This window comes from Suillus discolor (genome assembly GCF_016758755.1).
Source record: "Suillus discolor strain FC423 chromosome Unknown F5147scaffold_51, whole genome shotgun sequence".
NCBI classification, from domain to species: domain Eukaryota; kingdom Fungi; phylum Basidiomycota; class Agaricomycetes; order Boletales; family Suillaceae; genus Suillus; species Suillus discolor.
Window position 1 is genome coordinate 133,566 of NW_024541298.1, and position 22,513 is coordinate 156,078.

Here is a 22,513-nt window from a genome sequence, read left to right on the forward strand (position 1 = left end):
ACTGTGTCGCAAACTTCGTAGCCAACCATAACGTCCAGAAACGTCACTCGCGTGTGGACGCCCGATAACGCGCGGCTTCTCGCAGATCTTGTCAGGGTCAAACATTCAGGAATTGGATATGTCGACCTGGCAGTAGGTCCGCCCGGATGATCATTGGCTTTAAGGTACTCGCTATATCCGTACCATCTCCGGGAATCATGCTGGCGCCTCCGTATGCATGGCCGGTGATAAAAGTGTTCACCTCTCGCGGATCTCGGATCTTTGATCGACGAACCATCGCTAAATTTGAGTGTGGCGAACGGCTGTGCTTGTCCTGCGCTATTTTCTTCGTGGATGGCAAGCACATCATCAATGGTAGCACGACAAAAATATCGCCAGTTTGCCGGAGAATTGGATTAGATTGCCGGGGAACTCTGAGATGATTCCTCTTGACTAGGGTCCGCTCGCAAGGTGCAGCATCGGAAAATGACGCATTCGGGCCCACATTTGTGGCACAACGATAAACCAGCCTCAACTTCGCTAGACATCCGCTGCCATCGGAGCCGCCCAATGGTAGTAAGCACGATGATATCGCAGAAGGCAAGGAAACGGAATGGGAAACAAAAGAAAGGCCGATGGATCCTAGATGAGCTGGAAGCTACTGCACAAGGCGGATGAATAGGTCAGCGGATCCCGAATGTGTGGTCGTTGTTGCCCGTCCAATCCCCAATACAGGCCACGTCATATTCTAGATGCCAGGCATTTCCACACATTGCAGGACTAGGATGAAGATGAAAAAGGAAACAGGGAGCCCTCGTCGTCGGTAAGCATTGTAGATGGTATTGCAAGGACATGGTCATCGCATCGGGTTGTCTGGTGCAATCGATTAGTATTCCATAGTCTAACAGACAAAATGCCGAGACTGTCATGCCTGTTTCAATGGTACTGCCGCGCTAGGCGGTGATTTTGAACTTGAAGATAGCAATCACTTTCTTGTAGGATGTACATCACGATACGAACATCTGTATATTTCCTAGATTCGACTGTAGTGTAAACGTGCTAAATCACATCTCCTAATAGGCTTTTAGCTTTGCATTTTCCCCTTATGAGTGAACGTCCAGACCTTAGGGTGAGATTCTAGATGTAGATATCTACTACAATGAGTAAAACGTGTTCGCCTGCTTGCATTGCAGCCGTATTCTTTGCAACAAGTTTGGCATGGATTTGCCAATAGTCTTTATGTGCACCTCTTCCAGGTAGCCACACTTCCACTAGCATGGATAGCTGGAGAGGTGCACATGAAAGACCCGATATCAACCGACCTCTAGGACCACAACATCCAACTGAGCGGACATTTTCCATTCGGCGGCCACAAACAAAGTGTCTTCCGGTTTCCCCCGATGACGCACCCGTAGATAAATCAGTACTGTTTCAATATCCGATTGACCTCCGAAGAATACGGGTCCGAAGTAGTCCGAACGCAGGTGCAGGCGCAAACATAGAGCTTTGTTTAAACTTTAAAGTCAGGGAAGTTGGAGTCATGTGTCATGTGAATGGCGCAGCATCGAATCCTATAGCCAGTAATAGATTCTTGTCAAGATTGCGATTCGTCGGTCTCCATCTTTTCCGAATGTTCGAAATGAGCATAGCCGTTGAACCTCGTGCGTTTCATTTTTGTGTATTTCCACGAGACTTCGCTCAAGGGGCTTCTTAAAGCACATCCAAGTTAGGAGGGTCCTCAGAAACCCTTTGAACGCTGAGTGCTCAACACCCGTCTAAACCAATCCAGGGGAAGCCGAAGCACGGCTGCTGCGGAATGAGTCATTGCTAGTGTCTCCAGGCCTTGTGAAACACCACCGAATCCCATGGCATGTCAAAACTTTAAAGGTCTATCAACGCATATCAAGTGCATATCGAGCGTGAGATTGGCGCACATCAAACGTGCGATCTTACCTTGTGCGCGGTCGGGTATGTCGTTACTCCTGCCAAATAGCGATATTGCTTGCAACAATGGCGGCATGGCGAGGACCATGGCGATTGATAAGAGAGAACCAGACTGTCGATGGCCTAAAAACACCGCGACAGTAGAGATAACAAACGTGATCCAGTGAGTAGACGACCGGTGCCAGAACTGGAGTCGAAGAATGAAAGAAAGTGAGAAAGAGGGATTAGTACAATCTTATTATAGTATGATAGCGTGTGAAATAGGGTTCGTGCAGGACTTAATGTGGATCGCCATTGGAGGAAGTATCGCGGTGTGCTGGCACACAAAGGATTCCGGAGGCTCATGTTCTAGAATCTGCCTCAATAAGCACAGGGCTACTTGCGTTACCGGACTAAAAGCGAGATTAAATTTAAATACTTAGGACGTGGCTACATTGCAGTGGTGAGCAGCTCGAAAGGGCTTGGGCTTGGGAGAGTTCGAGGGTAAGACTTTGCAATGGAAGTCGACTGAGTGGTTAGCGAGATCTAGTTGATATACAGCATAATACCGAGATCTTGGAAATGGAGGGCGCGCCAGAGATTAGCAACAGGAAGATAACACCTGCTGACAGCGTACACAGTCATTTATGCAAATGGTGTTTGTATCCGCATTCAACCGACGGCTACTACCAATGGATGTGCCTTTCATTTTGTGCAGGCTGGTCCAAGCAACGAGCTAGAACCGCAAAGCTATGCGATAAGTGTTGCGCTGGTGTAGAACCCCGTAAATGGCCGTGGTAGTATGCGCTGCAGGACGGAAGGCCGATATCGATGGCAATTCTATTTGAGCAGGTTTCTGTGGAAGCATCTGCAGACAAAGCTGTGACTCGGGTATTGCCGTGCCGCAAGGATCGTCGATCCCATATACCGGATCAAGAATTAGCAGCCGGCTTGCCGTTTCGCTCTCTGCCGCGGGCAACATTCGGACGAACGAAAGGTGAGGTTTATTATAAGAATGATTCAAGTCTCGCCCGGTCGATGTTTCCTTTGTCGCTCACAATTACTAGGAAGTTTGGATCTCCCACAAATTCCAGGACTAGGACCAACTGTAGCTAGTTGGTGAGTTTGGCTTACCCTGACTCAGTGCGCGTCTGTAATTCCAACTCATCCCAACCAGGGTCTCTCCGCCAAGATGGCATTCAGTATAACACGCCCGGCTTCTCCTCAACTTCCTACTTCTACTCCCATAGATGATCATCTCAGTACAGCTCTTCACGCCGCTCTTAGTCGCGTACACGACGACATGGTCCACCAAGACAGATCACATCATCACCCACCACCTGACAAGTCTCGCATAGATATAATCCTGGATTCTGATGTCCTTGCACTGAAAGGCACAACAGTAGACATCGAGCCTGCCTTACTTTCTGGACATGTCGTCCTCACTCTCTCCGAAGCGACATCCATCAAAGAAATAAATCTCCAGTTTCGTGGCAAAACTCGCGTACCACCATCTCTTCACGAATCGTACGTGCTTTCTTTCATGTAAACCTTCTTCCCTGATTGAAAAATCCACCCAGAATTTCCCTTAACTCATCTGGGCAGACATACAGTATCTGCACATATGATTGGTCCTTCCTCGAAGGCGAGAAACGCCACTCTCACACCCTCAAAGCAGGCAAACACCTTTTCCCATTCTCGCTCGCCCTCGGCGGTTCCCTCCCCTCCTCAATACACCTCCCCTCCACTGCTTCCCAATCATTCATCTCCTATAAACTCCGTGCAACCGCCGTCCGTCCTGGCCTCGCGCACAACCTCCATGCATCCCACCCTGTTTCCCTAATACGAAGTTTCGCAACAGACTCGCTCGAGTATCAGCAGACACTTGAAATCGAGAACACATGGCCTGATAAACTCATGTACAGTATTGTCCTCCCCCATCGCGCTTGGGCTGCCGGTGATACCGTTACTGCTCTCTGCAAATTTATCCCTCTTGTCAAAGGTGTCCGCGTCCTCAGTGTCATCACCAACCTCAACGAGACCGTGAAGATTCCTTCAAGGGGGAGCGAATTCACCAGAGCTGTTGTGGCTACAAAACACGAGGTTACCAATGGTAAACTCAAGCTTGTCAGCGAAAGTTGGTATGGCATCAGGCAGCCCATCGGCACCAGCTCCAAATTGCATCCCCCTGGCGCTACCGATGTCAGTGTGCCCACGTCCCCTGCTCAGGAGGATAGACCACCAAGTTTTCATCTACCCGATCTATCCCTCCATCAGGTCCCCAGCATACCATCTTCGTCCTCTTCCCATTCTCACTCTCATCCAATCGCAAGTTTCTCCTTCGCTCCTTCAGATGATTCCGATCCCTCCCACAATGAACCCCCAGACGTCGCTTCAGACGAATTCACCTCAACAGACCTCATCTCCCCGCTCTCCCTCACCCTCCCACCAACTCTCCCTCCGTCCCATGCTTTTGACCCAATCCACATCGCACACCGAATCCGCTGGTCCATCCTTATGTCAAACCTCGACGGGCATACTTCTGAACTCCGCTGCAGCCTCCCCATAACCATACTCGATGGGTGCCTCCTCACAGAAGCTCGCGCTGCTGGGCGTTGGGTTCGCCGTGTAGTTTTAGGCGATCACGTCCAAGGTGAAGGCGAGAGTGCTGGCGCTGGCATCTTTGGAGAAGCAGAAGACAACGAGGAGGAAGGTGAGATGCTGCCCAGTTACACCGCTCACGTTAGGGACCGCGTCGCCAACGCCTTCCTACCCGCCGGATCCACCATGCGCGTCGTGAACCCCTATGTGTCCACAGCACCACACATTCCCCCCTCACCAGGAAGTGCTACCAACGCATCCTTCCCGCCGCGTTCAGGAACGAGCTCGCCACTACATCCACACTCACACTCACATCCACACCCACATGCGCATGCACATGCACACACACTCCCGCAGAGCGTACTCGATTGGGTCAATTGTGAACTTTTAGGTCATCCACGATCGCCGAATTCTGATCCTACGAGCCAAGTCCCAAGTCGACTTGTTTCTCGTGCGCCTAGTCCCGAGCGGCGTATGCGGGGGGCGATAGGTCCGCCTATAGCCATCTCCGCCCCAGATTCACATAGACCTGCTCAGACTTCAGCATCTGGCCCTGAAACGTATACCCACTCACCGCCTGCATCCCGCACGCGAGGCACGTTACTCACGGTCGCGATGAAGCCACTTCCTTCTGGGTGGTTGAGCGGGGGCTCGAGGACTGGGAGCCATTCCAATCTTGCGGGGATGACAAATGGACACGGATTGGGGATGTCGAACGTCAGTGGGTCGTATGGGGTGTCTGGGGGTGGAGGAGCCCATCTCCATTCACGATCATTTGGGAATCTGGTATCGCCACTTCAACCCCTCGAATACCCACAAGGATTGGCCTCGAATACGGGAGGATATTCACGTCCGCACGCTGCGTTTAGTGTTGGTGGAAGTGGAGCACAGACGCCTTATCTTAGCGGTATGCACTCTGCGCCACATAGTCCTCATACACCTCCTGCTGAGATCCCGGAGAGCGCGATTTGGGAGAGGGGGTTTACGGAGATGAATTCGAGCGGTGGTGGTGGGACACGTGGGGAGGAGTTAGATGGTGTGGATGGGGTTGAAGTGAGTGTGGGAGGGGTTCAAGAAGGGAATGCAAGTGGTGTTCTAGATGGTGAAAACGTACACGCGAATGCAGCACCCGACTATCGCGTGTCGTTTCAGGGATGTGTCCCCCCACTATCGAGTTTAGCGGGTTTGCCCAGTTATGAGGAGGCTGCTGGATCTGGAGTGCGGCAGGAGACGCGACGGCCTGGGTTGCGTTTGAGTTTTGATGGGAGACGGGGAAGGGCGCTGGAGGGGAGACGTTCTCCGTATGATGGTGAACATTCTCCTCGTGATGAGCAACATCCTATCCTCCAAGACGGGTCACACCATATCTTGCATGACGAGTCACTTCCAGTTATGCATGACGGGCGACATCATTCTAGCACGCACGACAATTTCCATCCAATTCAACACGATAGGCCTCCTTCTAATCCGCACGATGCGTGGGATGGAATACGGTTGAGGGTGCCGATTCCTCGGTGGAGGAGGGAGAGCGCTGAGGGGTCGTAACGTTTGTGTCGCACTCCCGTTGCATTGGGCGTGTCATTTGATAACATTATTCATCTCAACTCGCATCTTGGATCACTGATAGACAGTAGACTGGATTATGTGTAGACTTATATTGTATGTAATAGGGTCTTGCGACTTAGTTTCGAGTAATAGGGCATCGGGCATACGAGGAATGATTAAACATGCTGCTGCGACAACAGATTCAGACGGATGCATTGCGTGTACGGTAGATACTGAGCTAATGGTAGGTAGGACCAAGTATGAGACGTGCAACGAAAGTTACCGATTCCAAGCACATGCTGGAAGGACTAGAGGTGGGTGGATCACATTCTGGTCCAGACCATGGCAAGTTAGTTGTCAGACGGTGTGCACCGAGCGGGCGAAGGCGCTTTTTGATGGGGCACGGAATTCTGTGCATCCATGTGCGATCGTAAGAGAAGAGGCAGTGGATGAGCGCTTGAGCACTCGGAGGGTGGGGGAAGAGCCCATTCACTCTCTTGTGAGCCGAATACTAGACCACCAGTAAGTGAGATGCAGGATGCTGAAACAACGCACGCTGGATGCCTGGAGTAGTCGTCCATGCAGAATCATTCCTCTAAATCTTTGTTGTTGATGCTATACAGAGATCAGGAATAACTTCCAAACGACACTCTTATGTCCGCGAGGACATATTTGCGTGAAGTAGAACTGCTTCCATAACTACACTATGGCGTAGCTCTGGTTCAAACCAGCGATCTGGTGAGATTTAGAGTATCATGTTGATGAATATCTATTACACACCTGACTCGTCCCGTACTTGATTTAGACGTAATGCTAGCAAGGCGTTTGATCTTGCATTTTCCGTCGCGACATCGAGAACAATAGCTTTACTCTTATGGAGGACATAACCCTGAAGCAGATCGCGTTACTGGTTCCAAGTGGTATTAGAACTACCGAGAAACTTGAAGGTATCTGATTTAAAACACTGTCAGATTTGTTGTATTTGGGGACGTTGAGACTGGTCCATACAGTACTGGTGAGAGCTGCGTGGATGCGACAGTGCCACCATCACTTACTTGGGGAGCAGGATTGCCTCACGCTGTCGAACGTAGTAGAGGATCAGATGGACGATCTGGACCACAGCATTGAGTTGTTCGGCAGGACTGGCACTTCGGCTCCGTCGGTGTGGCATAGATTTTGGCGGAGATCAAATTGCTCCCGTCGATGATGCCCAATGCCCATCGTACCGAGGCTGAGTGTCCACAGATGTTGGGAACGAGCATGAACGAGCTTGTCGCGGATAGTGATAGCCTGATGTTTGGCGCGGCATGGTTGGGGCTTGATATAATACAGCCGAGGTTGCGTAAGGCTTACGGTAACACTTCAACACAGTATTAGAAAAACACCACCAGAACACTATCAGAGACAACAAGACTCACTACTTGATGGTACATCCGAGTCAAACTCAGGGTTGTGATGAGAATGCGAAGGACAAGGATTCGAGTCGATATACCATGGTGGTATTTGAATGATCTGATAAAGCCGCGTCACGACCACGTAGTTACCTATTACTTACGGTGGTAGTCACCATCAGAAAGTTGGGGCGTTCTGCCTCATCAAGTCCGCAAATTGACGATGCATTAGGACTTTACTGATCACGTGCATAATCATGTGATGTGCTCTTCGAAGTTCGGATGGCATTTTAATGATGGATTGATCCTAGTATGAGAGTGGGTTCTGCAGGTAACCCGGACCGCATAATCGAAGTTAAAAACCAGGATGATTGGTGGTGTCACTCTAAATCTCGGACTCTCAATCCGCACACTTCAGTTTTCCGCTTCAGTATGGCGACTGACTCGTTTCCCCAACGCTTACCTACGCTGGATCGGCTGGGGGTCACTGATCCTTCCAATGTCTCCTCGTCTGAGGTAGCCACCGAGTGGCTCAACGCTTTCTCAGCTGCAATAGCTCAAAGTGATACCGCAGCTGTCGTCGACCTCTTTCTCGAAGATGGCTTCTGGAAGGACGTGATCGCACTGACTTGGGATTTCAGGACATTCGAAGGAAGGAAGGACATCAAAAAACTTTTAGATGCTCGTCTCGCTGCTACGGGGGGTCTCAACGAACTGCGTCTCTTACAGGAGCCCTTGAAAGAACCTGTGCTGCAAAAAGTTTATCATGATCTTGTTTGGTTGAGGTTTTGCTTTAGTTTCACCACCAAGCATGGCAAGGGTACTGCGGTCGTTCATCTCGTCCCCCTTCCAGATTCAAAATGGAAGGCCTATACTCTGTTGACCTGTCTTGAATCGTTGGCCGATTTCCCTCAAAAAGTGTGCATTACGTTCCTTTGTGAGCACTTTCTGACTCTGTGGAAGCTCGGTCCCTTCAGAAACAAAGAGGCCGATCATGGAAATTGGGGAGAGAAGCGGCGCCAAGAGGCTGAGTTCTCAAGCAACGACCCAACAGTGCTTGTTATCGGTGCAGGGCACTGTGGTCTTGAGGCCGCGGCACAATTAAAGTGCATTGGTATACCCACGCTTGTCATTGATAAGAAACCTCGGGTTGGAGATAGCGTTCGTCCAGTTATAATTTCGGTATTTGACTGTAGCTAAAGGCGCAGGGGCGGTTTCATAGTGGCGGGACCGTTACAAGACTCTTTGTCTGCATGGTACAATCTGTTCGTGCCTTTTCTTCTACGGAAGGGGAGTGACTGATAAACTTACAGGGTTCAACCAAACGCCTTACCTGACGTGGGTGGTTTGTCAGAACTCCTTTGATTCGTTCGTGATCTGTTCTGCAGCTTTCCACCAACATGGCCAGTCTACATCCCAGCTGCAAAAGTACAATATTATCCATATAACGAATGTTCACTGATTCTAGTGATTGCAGCTGGCAGACTGGTTGGAATCATATGCAAGTTTACTTGAGATCGACGTTTGGACGGCCTCAACGATCACCAAGACATCTTGGAACGATAGCACGAAAACCTGGTCTGTCGAAGTCAATCGCGGGGGTAAAGGTACTAGGGTTCTGACCGTCAAGCACCTCGTTTTTGCCACTGGATCTGGCGGTCGTCCGATAGTTCCCGACATCCCTGGGAAGGTAAGTAACGCTCGAACTGATCAAAACGTGACTCATGGACGCAGGCAAGCTTCAAAGGGTCTACCGTGCACTCGTCAGAATTCGAATCTGCGGCTAATCATATCGGTAAAAAAGTAGTCGTAGTCGGTTGTTGCAATTCTGGTTGGTCTGTCATATCTTTCGTATCGAACAAGGTCTAAATATTTCATCAGCGCACGACATTGCTCAAGACTTCTGCACTCACGGCGCCGACATCACGATGTGTGTCCCCTTCGGTAGTGTCATTTTCATATCTCACCGAATATTAGGTATCAACGATCGTCGACGTTCGTGATCTCGGTGGAGTCAATGGCAGCAATGTCACGCGGTAATTATCTCTATGGTTGTTGGGAGTTTGGCTTGACTTTCCTTGCCTAGCTCTCTATAATGATGACTTCCCCACTGAGCTGGCCGATACTTATAGTACCTCGCTACCTTGGGCAGTTGCTAGGCGGATGCATCAACGTATGGTTCCTATAGTCGCCGAGACCGCAGACAAGTATGCCAGGCAAATCAAAAGCTCAGTTCCAGATGCATTGATCATCATCACAGGGCTCTTTTAGATGGACTGGCCAAAGTTGGCTTTAAGACCAATCTTGGCATATATGAAGCAGGTCTCATGGCCCTTTACCTGGAGCGCGGTGGTGGCTACTACATCGGTGTGTGTACCTCTGATGCACAACGAAGATATATCTCAACAGCCTCCAGACACCGGAGCGAGTAAATCTATTATCAACGGGGATATCAAAATCAAAAACGGTTCCGCAATCGAGTCCTTCACGGAAAACGGCCTTCGATTTGCTGATGGCACCGAGCTACAGGCAGATATCATAGTGTTTGCTACGGGGTATGCTAATATTTCACTTTGACGAGCAGGACTCATACTTGCTTACAGTTATGGCGATCCCCGTGACTTCATGCGTGAGATTTGTGGAGACGAAATCGCATCAAAAGTCACCCAGGTCTGGGGTTTAGACGAAGAAGGGCAATCTTCGGGAGTGTGGAGGTACTGCGGGCATGATGGTCTGTGGTTCGCAAACGGTATTTCGCATCGTTCTTTTTATGGGCACGTCAGTCTCACTTTGATGAACAGCTAATTTGTCTCTGGCGCGCTTCCACAGTCTCCATTTGGCCATGCGTGAGTTCCTTCCTTGTGGTATATAGAGCATTACTGATGATCGAAAATGTAGAAATCAAAGCAATAGAAGAAGGTGTTTTGAATAGGGTGGATATAGTTATTTGATGACGTTTCGAAGATTTGCTTATGATCAGGGCTGGAAGACCTGTAAAATGTACGAGTACTGATTGTGTGAGAAGTTGTATGTAGAATGAATTCAATAGAATTTTCACTGGAGCCCTCGTACATGAAAACAAGATTTTTATCGGACCATGTCAGCAATGTGTTTTTTTAACACATACATGTACTCCTTCGGGTTTGAAGACCCTAAGTATGTGGGCATACTCCCATATCATAGGTTGTATTTATTGTCACCACTGGTAGAACCTCGCCACATAGGAGTTAACGTCATTGCCTTTCGCAGATTTCCGACAAATGGGGTTTGAGACGGAAATTAGTAGTCAGCGCTTCAGCATTTTACTGCACAGCTGCAAGTCTTTGTTGGATTAGAGAGCACCGGAAACTCAGAGCTCGAGACCGACAAAGCGCACTGCGCACTTAAAATGTAAGATTTCGGTTATGTAGAAACCCGACCGAAAGCACTAATATTTTACAATTCATGTACATTACGCGTTATCCACGGGTTCCCTGTACACCTGAGTTTGGTCGTACTTCGACGGACGTGTCTGAGCCTTGCGCAAAACTCATCAGTCTCTAACGTTCTCTACATCATTATTTGATTCTGCATACACTGCCACAAGTTATGTAAGTGAAAATGGTTTCCTCAAAATGTGACGTCGTGTTTAAATTTTAGCATTGATGCTATGCAGTTTCGAACGTGGCTCTCCGTTGAATTCGTTCCACACACCCGTGATCTCCGGAAGTGAGTCAGGACACATCGCAAGTAACCTGCTGGAACAAAGACGGCACCGCGATAGGTGTCGTGAATGTCTACGATGTACCCCATTGATTGAGAGCGATACCTCGGAAGCACGAGACCAATGAACGTTGAGCGCAGCCATGGTCATATTTCTCCTACTCACACGCCCATGATTTTCTCACTCAGTTTAAGTTACAGTGGTTCCATTAAGCTATGATTTGCATTATCCGGACTCCCGGGATAAAATTGGATGCCGCATCTGAAAAGACGACATCCGTCTCCGCCTTCTTAGACACGAAGCCTATCGGCATTTTTGCTCTTGCGACTAATGCTATGACTCCTTAGTAGGTCAACGTCTTTAATTGATCATGAAGAAATGTGGTTTGACTTTTAGCAATTTTTACATCATGCAGCCAAGCTATACCAAGTTATATCGCAGGTCTGTTGCATATGAGCTTGTGAACTTGAAGTCGTCACTGATATGCTATGTGCTCCTCCTGGACGTACTTAATGTCATGCCTTAGCGTCCACAGTGCTGGTGGATACCAAAAAAGCCACGTAGTACCGATGTATTGAGCAGTGCGGAACCACATGAGAGTACCTGCACCCGGCGGAAATGAACGGTCTCGATGCAATTCCGAGTACTTGACGCTATGCTACGAGACATATATAAGTTTGTGTCTCCCAACCAAGGGGATGCAACACTTGTGCTGCTAATAGTCGACTTAGCTCTAGCCTTCCCTAGGCAAGCCCTACAGAAAGAAGGCAGTAGGTTCTTCAATTTAGCCAAGATGGGCAGCTATGTGGATCTCGTAGAACTTCAACACTGGCAAACTGTTGCAGTGCGTACCCCGCTTCATTAGTCAGCCTTTGATTGCTTATTCGAATTCAGTTTGTTGAAGGTAGTCTATACTCAGATTCTGATTTATTTTGCATGACTGAATTCCTCGGATAGCCGCATCCACAGCAGCCTTGGTAAGGAGGAACAAATATAACGCAATCCTATGGCAATCATAACCCAATTTCCTCCAGCTTTTCGACTTCTGCATTACTTTCGACTCAGAGGTCGGTATATTTCGGTGATCATATACAAAACTGAGGTATTATTAGGTTCGTTTGACATGGGGGAGAAAGTGGGGGATCACGAGGATAGCCTTCGTTATTTCTCGCTATATTCCAATTGGAACTGTTGCTATGTACTTATATTGTGAGTAGTACTCGTGTTATTCTGTCTCCTTCGCTAATGAGTACCTCGGATAGATGGCGTCGGGTCGACTCACGGGGAAACTGTAAGCATGAACTCTTCTGACAGTTTGAGTATATCTGACAATATCCCAGCCAAATCCTGGGACATACATTGTCGTAATTGGCAGTTGCGTATATGATGACTTCACTTAAATCACTCTGAATGTTCAATGTTTTTGCCAGCCATGAATGTTTTGGGCGTTGCTGCTGCTGACGGTCAGTATCTGCTTCAAGTCAATATCTTTCTACCTGTAACGTCTTTTCAGGCATGCTCGCAGCAAGGGCGCACGCCTTTTGTGGGCGTGAAAAGAGCATATTGATTGCGATATCATTCTTCAGCATAGTGACCTTAATGTTCTCCCTTGGCAATTTTCTTGTTGCTCAATATCACACATTATTATAGGTCATGGTTTCAGCCGCACTAACAATTCTGTACGTCGCTGCAAGTAAATGCGGAAGTCTGTAACTCTCCTTTCACATGTCTTCCGCTCACCCGTAATACAGAATCTACGTGTGACGCATCGGAGGCCAAACAATTCTTAGGCATCCTCTATATTTTACCCATGACCTATCAGCTTGGTACGTATCATTTCGATAAATTTTCTCGCCGGCCACTAACCTACTCCAGTATCGATGGCCTTGACAGTGTACAAACGTTTCAAATTTTACCGACAGGAAAATACCCCACTGGTTTCTACTGTATATCGGGATGGCATGATTTACATGCTATGCATTGCCCGTGAGTCTTATAGATTATCTTCGAGATCACGGCCTTGATTTTTGTAGTGGCCTCTATAGTGAATTGTGTGGGCGTTATGAAGCTTCCTGTGAGTGGCTTGCCTTGGTTATATGATAAACTTCTGATTAGGCTGTCCAGCCACCATATTCCAATATTTTCTATAGGTAAATCCTATCGTGGTTGTCCATGTCTTCAATTCTGATTCAGTCAAGCCCGCAGGTAGTCGTGTACAGTGTTTTTGCCTCACGCATAATGTTTAACCTGCGAGCAACATACGAATCGCAGGATATCACTATAACCGGGCCAGTCACCTCGAGTGTGGTCATTGCTCGACCGATCCAAACATCTTCAGGTGTGGATGGTCTAGAGCTGTTGGATATTAGAAACGTTTGATTTACGTTCCACCATGGCTGAGAATTATACAGACTTTTCAACCATGCTGGATATATACATACTTTTAACTATGGATGTAGTTCTCTCTGTGCATACATATCCCCTGCTGCCCTCCCTGACTTTGATATATCGGCTACTTAGTCTTCAAGCCTATGCAAGACCTATGGTGCACCAGCAATACAGTCGAAGTTACCTTCCGATCCGCAAAAAAATCTTTCTGTGCAGTTCGATTTCCAAACGTCGCGATATTATTTGATTGACGTCGAGCAAGTCGCATATAACCGACATCACAAAGCCCTTTCCATCCCCATGCATGTAATAAAAACAACCAGCGATCAAGTATACAAAGTGATTAAACACATCGAAAGCGTCGTGATCAAGAGTATGTGAGCATGCGCGCGTGTTTCTACCTTGTCATGCCGATGGTGTTCTCGATGTTCATTGCGTCGATCGGACAATCGGAGCGAGATGGATTCGACGAAACGTTTTGAGGCCATTTTGGTGGAGGATATACCTGTTGGTACCTTTAATAGCAATCGTGAAGAGGAGTAGGTTGTGTGTTGACGCGGTGTAGACTGTACCACAGAAAATCTATACAAGTTGGAATGTGTTCTCACAGCCAACTTGGATGTGCTTTTGTGATACGAGATGGCCCACAAACAAAGGCAACGTCCCACTGGTGGCTAAGCGGTCAATTTCCAAGTCCCAGGTTCCTTCATTCAGGTATCGATCAAATGGTGAAATATAACAATGTCGTTATAAAGATCTCAACCAACCATAATCCCAGAAGCTCAGAATACTCACGTGCGAGTGGGAAACATTTTGATTTTTAATGCAATCTGCCATGCAATCAGTGCCAATGATGAGCACAAATGCGTGGAATTTCTGCCTAGCAGAGCTTAGCCCAGTGAGGCCACCTGCCTTCGAATAGGGTATTGTACGGCCGCTCGATCGGGAAGGCGGTGGTTCACCCACAGTCCACAGGTCAGCGAGTACAATTAATACGTCATGTTGCATCCACACTTCGGACTGTCCGCAGACTAAAAATCCACAAGGGCTCGAGTATAAAACAGACCATCGATGGACTCAAACCTCTACTCTTTCATCCTTGATATATCTGTCGTCTGCACTCTTGGTGAGCACACTCATAAAAGCTAGCAAATTGCGACTTACCCATTCCCATAGCCATCTTCTATCATGTCTGACACATCTAGACTCTGCACCGTCGAACTTCTCCAGTCTTGGCGAGGCGGGGAAGGGCCCCAACAACATTGTCCCCTTCGCTGGGCTATCTACGTCGAAACTAGTCCTGGTATAGGGAACATCTACCAGATCATCGGGAACTCCGATAACTATGCTATCGATGTCGGACGCAACCAGCCTCTCGAAAGGACTTGTACGATCGTTTTAGTATTGGAACAGTCGCCTTGGAGGAGCTCGGCGAGATGGAGGGAATCTTCGAAACAGTTGAGATCGTGCGCAATGTTCCCAGTTGGAACAACAATGATTGGATTATATCCGCCCTGGGCTCTCTCTCGCAGTCGAAGCTGTCAGGCATCATGCCGAAAGCTAGATTGGCCAGGAATCGAACATGTGATGGAATTTGTGGGTGGCAATCTTGCAGGTGTAGCGGGCACTCGCATTAAGAAAATGCACGAATGGCACTGAACTTTGCACCTGAATGCGATGGGTTGCGTGAGTCGTTTAAAGCACTCGTCGATGTTGCTTATAACAATTTTCATAGAGTCTAGTCATAGTTTTTCATTCTCCACTGGTAACTTTGCATCATCATGTCGATAGTTCGTTCACTGACCTAGTATCATGGATTAGCAATATAATACTTGTATAGTAGGGCTTTGGCACGCACAGCGAAGGTATAAGCTCAGTGGAGAAGCTTATTTGGTGGTCGTGCTCGAGGACAATTTGACCTAGAACAGTGAGCAGAAGGTGAAGATATGGTTCTTATCGAAAATTTTGGACACGCGCATCGTAGGGATACTGCTCTGGAGTGTACCTGATCATGAATAATGCGATGGGTTGTGAAGGTTGTTGAAAGAACTCGTCGATAATGCTGCGAGGAAAGCTAATGGCAATATCCTGCAAGTACAATGAATTAGAAACGAACGTACGACATAATGATCACGCGACAGATATTTCGACACCATCCCAGACGTTTCAGCAGACTATGCTCGGAACACCGTCGACATTGATATCTTCCCCAGGCAAGCTCCGTACATCCCCGGGCCTGCAAGCACGCAAGCGCGATGAAGAAAGTTATCGAGCACATGAACGCATGCGTGGTGGAATAGTAGCTCGCTACTGTGATATGAAAGAATTCTAGTTAAGGACGGGAAGAATAAATAGAATTTAGGCGCAAGGGCGGAGGAAGAAAATGGCGTAAAGAGTGCAGGGAAGGAACAGGAGCTCGGTATGCGGCGTGCGCACAGACTCGGACTTTGGCTACTAACCTTCTAGTGTTCCTGAAATTAATTCATTGTCTATCGTGCCAACAATCTGTCATTTTGGTGGAGAAGATACCCACAAACCGAGATGTGACATACGAGCGCTGGTAGCAGCGCTACGAGCTTGGAGGGCATGTCATGTTGCATCCACATTCTAAACTGAGCGAAAGTTGCGAAACAAAAATCCAGCTTGAAGGAGGCCCCTTACGTAAGATGTAATGGACAAGCTTGTTTGTCTTTGCTTGCCCGACAGCTTGTCCTACTATTCTTTGCTCGGGAAACTCATAGGTTTGTCGCAATTATGCAGGACGGCAGAGCACCAAGGTTTGCCTTATTAACTTTTTGTATCATGCAGAGACTGACTGGTTACGACTTCTAGGATTAGGAATCGGGCGCCTGCCGCTATCCAGGTTCGTTTCGTTGACATATATGTCTGCATTTGTTGACTCTCCATAATTGCATTCATAGATCACCGCAGAGCAGCTTCTGCGAGAGGTGCGTTGCTCAAGTTCCTCACCTTGTAGTACTTATAATTTTGTGTTCTTTAGGCTCAAGAGCGTCAAGAATCCACCTTCCGCGCTCCCAAACAACGCGTTGAGGATTTTGAAGAACTCCACGAGTACCGCGGCCGCAAGCGCAAGGAGTTTGAAGAGCGGGTCAGAAGGACAAGAGGTAGCATGTGAGTATCGCATTAAACATTGGTGATACTCCAGCTGAATATTGTATCAGCAAAGAATGGACTCAGTATGCAAACTGGGAGGTACGTTGCTCACAATCTTTGGTTGATATTGCGGTCTGATACGCATTCGTATCAGGCTAGCCAAAATGAATTTGACCGATCTCGCTCCATATTTGAACGCGCTTTGGACGTGGACCCTCGAAGCGTGCAGCTATGGCTCAGTTATACTGAAATGGAGCTCAAGTCCCGAAATGTTCAACACGCACGCAATCTATTCGATCGCGCCGTGACTCTATTGCCTCGAGTGGATCAGCTCTGGTACAAGTACGTTTACTTGGAGGAGCTTCTGCAAAATGTCCCCGGTGCCCGACAAGTCTTTGAGCGGTGGATGCAGTGGGAACCGGACGACAAAGCTTGGCAAGCATACATAAAGATGGAGGAACGGTATGACGAATCAGACAGGGCCAGTGTTATATATGAGCGATGGATAGCTGTCAGGCCGGATCCGAGGGTATGGGTGAAGTGGGCAAAGTTTGAAGAAGAACGAGGGAAGTTGGACAAGGCAAGAGAGGTATTTCAAACCGCTCTCCAGTTTTTTGGAGACGAGGAAGAGCAAGTAGAAAAGGCTCAAGCAGTTTTCAATGCTTTTGCTAAAATGGAAACTCGGTTGAAAGAGTACGAGCGTGCTCGAGTGATATACAAGGTACGTCGTCAACGCGTATACTCTGCTAGGCCTGACTTCACAGTTCAGATAATAGTTCGCACTATCACGTCTTCCGCGATCAAAATCAGCGAATTTATACGCAGCTTATACCAAATTTGAGAAGCAGCACGGCACACGGTCCATTGTAGAATCTACTGTACTTGGCAAGCGAAGAATCCAATACGAAGACGAGGTTTTGCAGGACGGGCGGAATTATGATGTCTGGTTCGACTACGTTCGGCTGGAGGAAGGTGGCCTACGAACTTTGCGAGAAGAAGGGGGCACCAAGGAAGAGGAGGATGCAGCCACGGAGCGCGTGCGAGACGTTTACGAGCGTGCTGTTGCACATGTACCTCCTGGACAAGAAAAGCGTCATTGGAGACGGTATATCTTCCTTTGGCTTGAGTATGCTTTGTTCGAGGAGATCGAAACCAAGGTCTTTTCATTTCCATACACACCACTTGTTTACTCTGACATTATTCTACAGGACTATGACCGTGCACGCCAAGTATATCGTACTGTTTTGAATCTTGTACCGCACAAGCAGTTCACTTTCGCAAAACTGTGGATCATGGCTGCGAGGTTTGAGATCAGACAGTTAAATTTAACGGCAGCGCGCAAAATGCTCGGGACCGCCATTGGCATGTGCCCGAAGGAGTCTTTGTTCAAGGGTTATATTCAACTCGAGATGGATGTATGATCTTCACTTTCTCGGCTTTACGATATACTAATGGCATGTTTAGCTGCGAGAATTTGACCGCGTGCGGACATTGTACGAAAAGTATCTTGAGGTATGTCGCGAAGGTCTCTTTCTTTCCTCAGCAGCGATGAAACATCTTCTGTAGTACGACCCTACCAACTCAGCGGCGTGGATCAAATACGCTGAACTCGAGACGGCTCTTGAGGACTTCACCCGTGCAGAGGCGATCTTTGAACTCGGAGTGTCTCAAGCATCACTATCGATGCCCGAAATCCTTTGGAAGGCATATATCGACTTCGAAGTCGATGAGCAGGGTGATCGAGAGAAGACTAGGTCACTTTACGAGCGCCTGGTGGTTCTCAGCGGACACCACAAGGTGTGGATATCCTATGCCGAGTTCGAGGGGTCAAGTATTCCCTTGCCGAGAGCTATGCGAGAAGAAGAGGAAGAAGAGGATGCCGAACCTCGTGTTGTCGCTGGTGATCCCGAACTATCACGACAGGTCTTTGAACGTGGTTACAAAGACTTGAAGGTCAAGGGCCTAAAAGCCGAGGTATGAGCAGCAGTTTCATAATCGAGTCGGAGCTGAACTTTCATCACAGAGGGCTGCTTTACTCGAGTCATGGAAAGCGTTCGAACAAGAACATGGCAGCGAGAGCGACTTAGCTAAGGTGGAAGGCATGATGCCTATCATCGGCAGGAAGCAACACGTCGACAAAGAGACAGGCCAGGTAGTAGAAGGTCAGCGATCTACCCCGTATATAATAGTCAGCTTCCTGATTGTTCTTACGCAGATTGGGAACTTGTATTCGCCGACGACGAACGAGAAGCCAATCCAAGATCTTTCAAGTTCTTGCAGATGGCTCATGCCTGGAAACAGTCACAGGCCAAGAAACCTGGAGGGAGTGGTATTCTTTCTGGTTTCACTCCTGCGACATCGAGTGTGCCAGAATCTGCCCAGAATGAGGATGTACGGATGGAGGACCGTAGGGAGCAGGACGATTCACATAGCGATGTTGCTAGCTCTGACGGTGAATAATGTTGACCAGGTACCTGCTGGAATTCTATGTATTCCATAATTTCTGAATGCACTTGCTTGTCGAGATTCTAGGCTGTAAGCTTGTAGACATGGCACGTGTGTGGGCAAATAATGTGGTTCGTTGTACGCTTTGCCACTTGCCTTCGCGGAGTTCAAAGTGAAGGGGGTCTCATCTTTGTTTTAGATATCTCCTTGGAAAATTCAGTTAAGTGGCCCAACACGCAATCTGTGCAGAAAAGTAATTGACAAAAGGATGAGACCCCAGATTTGAAAACACCGTCCTATGTGGGTCCACCGACCCACAAGAAGCTACGTACAGATATAGCTTTGCACTGCCAAAGCGTGTACAATGACCCCAAATGCAACTCGGTACATCAACAATCCGAAGCACATGCAACAATGCCTTCCAAAGGCGACCAATACGAATATCGTTTCTGTGGGTCCAAAGGAAATTCTTCGACTGATACGTGCAAGTCGGGCGACCTATATTCTGTTTTCGAACATAACGAGGTCAGCTAGGCGGAGTTAACTTGTGACAGCGGTGCTCATTGACTCGAGGCTACGTGTCGATGATCGGACAGACGGCGCTTCTTCCATCCCACGATGTCTTTTTCCGTCCGCGTCTGTTTGAAAATTTTGGTTCCCGAACAATCGAGAAATGCTTGTGTATTGTGGCATGCACTCCCGGGGAAGAACATTGCTGCGGTCGTGATTTTTATTGGACGGTGATTGATTGTTGATTCTCGTGGATGGCCCATTCCTCCGGGGCTCGATGGCTTAAAGGTGTATAAGAATGTGGCGGCTTTTCAGTACCTTGACTTCTAGGGCCTCGTTGCAGGTGGCTTCCTCGCCCAGTTCTTGCCTCTCTCCTTTGGGGATCTATGATTATGGGCACTGGGTAACACTAATTAATTGGAAAGAATAATATTGAATCGCGCGCGACGGACATCCTTCCAGCCTCTCGGATATTGCCATCGGCTCAAGAAATATATATCTCGATTGTTCAATATATAAACTGCTATTTTAGTTGAACCGAAACACAAAAATAAATTATTAAGTTATTCAGGTCCATAGTAGTACAGATGCTAGCAAGATGATCGTCCACCATAAATCACTATTTTTTGGAAACATTATGCTCCAAGACATCGTTCGACGACCTCCTTACACACAACATCGATACTCTGCGCGTTCTCCTAAAAATCTCACCCATACAAATTACCGCGCAGTGTAACCCGTATATGATGAACTGGAGGCTAATCAGGACGCCAGCAATAAAACACATGGCCAACACGGCAGTCGGCCAAGCGGACCATGCAACTGCAAGCAAAAAGGCCATTAAGGCACATGCTGACACGAACATACATACAGCAGGAAGACGCGATGATATGCAAAAGAACAGATATTTGCCGTATACGTCACGAGCAAATTTCTAGGCAGCTCTGAGCATATATTCTGATATGTACAATTGAGATTTACCTGAAATCTTTTGGCGTTTGCTCCACTATACACCAATAAGAACCAGCCATCGATTGCGATACCGATGCCTGAAGCGACGCTTCCTAGAGCTATTGAGCCTTGGGCGAAACTGTTGACAGGGAATAACGAGCTGGACGAAAAACCGAACACAGCCGCGTCAAGCCTAGGAAAGAAAATGAATAATTGCGGAAAGAAGTCATCTTTGATGATGCACATACCCGGCAAGAGCGACCAACTACAAATAATCAAGACTAAATGAGAGCAGGTAGAACAGTAATGTCATCACGCACCGATGCACCCACAAAATACCATTCAGACGTGAGTTTTTCCAAGATACGTTCGTACTCAGAGTCACTGCAAGCCTCTCGAAGTTCAGCATAAGACGAAAAAGAGTCTACAAGGGCATCGATAAATGACAACGAATTGTCCACAGATATTTGCTCTGTGTAACTGGGTAAAAGGGAAGGCGCGAGGGGAACAATATCGACCACGGCACTCGAGTTGGTATTGTCTGTAAATGAAAAGCTGTCATAACTGTCGTTAATGCATTTGACATGCTCGTCAAGTGGGCGGTCATCATCGGTGTCCGAGGTGTATCCTCGACGGATCCGTATATCGGAGAATTCAGGTGGGACTGGAGGAGTTATGGCACGACTCGAACAAGAAAAGTTACATGTCCCATCTGATTCTGATTCCGATTCAAACGTTGGTGAAGATCGCCCAAGTGCTGAGATTGCAGCTGTCAGCCAATGAACACGACTGTGAAGACCACTCTTACACTTAATGTCATCGTCGTATTGGTCTTCTGATATCAACAAATTTTCTAATGCGTGGATTTCCGCCCGAGTCTCGGGGATTTCAAGCTTAACAACAAGGGATACTGAAACTGTTCTTCCTCGAGCCAACCCACGCAAAGAGGGCTGTGCTACAGGACTCAACGGTATTTTGAAAGCTGGAATGCGTCAAACACAGCATAATGGCAATTCGCAACACTTACAATTTTCAGTACCCTTTAACTTAGATAGAGCCTGAAGCGACAAGGAAGTCTTTGCAACTAAATGCTGCTTCTTGCGTTTCTTCTTGTTCGACGCTTGATAATGAACATTGAAGTCCACTAGGGTACGGCCGTCTGCGCCTTGCCTGGTCAAATGTATCGGTGAGTGGCAGGAAACTGTACTAATATTAAAAAGATGACAAACTTTATCATGAAACGTTCCCTGAGATTTGGGTTCTGTCCGTCGCATCCTAGGTTCACTTCATAACGCTGGTACTGGTCTACCACTATAGAAACGATTGGTCTCCAAGACTTTTCAGGACGCAAAGGCTGATACCCTTGTGCACGAATGACTGTAATTGCATAAACGGCAAGTCAAGCAAGTTTTCGTAACTATCTAGCGCTGGTGTATACGTACCGGTGATTACCCAGGGACTTTTCAAGCAACGTGTTACTAGTGAGCTATTTCAACCCTTCTATCATTGGCTGATATGCGCACCGTGACTCTGATTCGTCCGTACATTGCATGTGCAGCAGAAGTACCTTGGGGATTGGCTGGTGGAGTGTGGGATAAGGCCAAGTGGCAGTGCTGACTTCCAGTGTAGACGCTTTTGACACGGCCACTTTTCATATTAATATTATTATTTGGTGCCACTTATCAAACAAGCATCTTACTAAAAGCTTTCCAGCCATGATGCGGGTCAGAAAATAAATGCGCCAAGCCTGCAAACACCTGGTCAATATTTTCATTGACAGCCTGCGCACGGCCATGGAACAAATCAATCAGACACCTTGGAGATTCTTGTGAGTTGTGGGACAAGGAAATATAATATTACTATAATATAACAGATTAATAACCCCATCAATCAATTTATGGTACGGTTAAGCAACGCGGGTCCCTTGCATCCATGACATAATGATGTTGCCTTGTAATCGCCG

General features: G+C 47.8%; 6 protein-coding genes across 6 annotated transcripts; 5 read left to right on the forward strand and 1 right to left on the reverse strand.

Annotated features, from left to right (window-relative positions):
- Positions 1–3,094: 3,094 nt before the first annotated feature.
- On the forward strand, positions 3,095–6,048 carry F5147DRAFT_581570 (uncharacterized protein; the record flags this gene model as incomplete). Its single annotated transcript, XM_041431605.1, has 3 exons — positions 3,095–3,429; positions 3,483–5,377; positions 5,630–6,048. 3 exons carry the CDS (start codon positions 3,095–3,097, stop codon positions 6,046–6,048), a joined length of 2,649 nt encoding a protein of 882 aa, XP_041289814.1.
- Positions 6,049–7,871: 1,823 nt separating this feature from the next.
- On the forward strand, positions 7,872–10,390 carry F5147DRAFT_581646 (uncharacterized protein; the record flags this gene model as incomplete). The annotated part of the gene is made up of 15 exons (XM_041431610.1): positions 7,872–8,357; positions 8,403–8,600; positions 8,662–8,704; positions 8,753–8,777; positions 8,828–8,867; positions 8,917–9,129; positions 9,174–9,270; positions 9,321–9,369; positions 9,417–9,475; positions 9,526–9,646; positions 9,700–9,806; positions 9,856–9,994; positions 10,043–10,188; positions 10,241–10,285; positions 10,338–10,390. The coding sequence occupies 15 exons, from the start codon at positions 7,872–7,874 to the stop codon at positions 10,388–10,390; spliced, it is 1,821 nt and encodes a 606-aa protein (XP_041289815.1).
- A 1,545-nt stretch (positions 10,391–11,935) lies between these two features.
- F5147DRAFT_776689 (uncharacterized protein) lies at positions 11,936–13,521 on the forward strand (the record flags this gene model as incomplete). The annotated part of the gene is made up of 15 exons (XM_041441883.1): positions 11,936–11,986; positions 12,037–12,046; positions 12,100–12,119; positions 12,177–12,209; positions 12,255–12,351; positions 12,405–12,433; positions 12,483–12,516; positions 12,573–12,605; positions 12,656–12,732; positions 12,793–12,847; positions 12,894–12,968; positions 13,018–13,128; positions 13,176–13,216; positions 13,267–13,292; positions 13,341–13,521. 15 exons carry the CDS (start codon positions 11,936–11,938, stop codon positions 13,519–13,521), a joined length of 873 nt encoding a protein of 290 aa, XP_041289816.1.
- Positions 13,522–14,718: 1,197 nt separating this feature from the next.
- Positions 14,719–15,862, forward strand: F5147DRAFT_762725 (uncharacterized protein; the record flags this gene model as incomplete). Its single annotated transcript, XM_041440599.1, has 5 exons — positions 14,719–14,917; positions 14,944–15,126; positions 15,374–15,395; positions 15,567–15,624; positions 15,692–15,862. The coding sequence occupies 5 exons, from the start codon at positions 14,719–14,721 to the stop codon at positions 15,860–15,862; spliced, it is 633 nt and encodes a 210-aa protein (XP_041289817.1).
- Positions 15,863–16,235: 373 nt separating this feature from the next.
- F5147DRAFT_315273 (uncharacterized protein) lies at positions 16,236–19,192 on the forward strand. Its single transcript, XM_041429185.1, has 12 exons — positions 16,236–16,307; positions 16,363–16,393; positions 16,452–16,478; positions 16,532–16,662; positions 16,713–16,743; positions 16,799–17,365; positions 17,421–17,801; positions 17,853–18,059; positions 18,109–18,156; positions 18,211–18,618; positions 18,668–18,806; positions 18,860–19,192. Exons 1-12 carry the CDS (start codon positions 16,285–16,287, stop codon positions 19,102–19,104), a joined length of 2,238 nt encoding a protein of 745 aa, XP_041289818.1. The 5' UTR covers positions 16,236–16,284; the 3' UTR covers positions 19,105–19,192.
- A 927-nt stretch (positions 19,193–20,119) lies between these two features.
- F5147DRAFT_709205 (uncharacterized protein) lies at positions 20,120–22,168 on the reverse strand. Its single transcript, XM_041438179.1, has 9 exons — positions 22,074–22,168; positions 21,993–22,009; positions 21,780–21,927; positions 21,578–21,720; positions 21,359–21,532; positions 20,871–21,307; positions 20,799–20,815; positions 20,581–20,743; positions 20,120–20,533 (listed from the first exon to the last, which is right to left on the reverse strand). Exons 1-9 carry the CDS (start codon positions 22,100–22,102, stop codon positions 20,219–20,221), a joined length of 1,443 nt encoding a protein of 480 aa, XP_041289819.1. The 5' UTR covers positions 22,103–22,168; the 3' UTR covers positions 20,120–20,218.
- Positions 22,169–22,513: the final 345 nt, after the last annotated feature.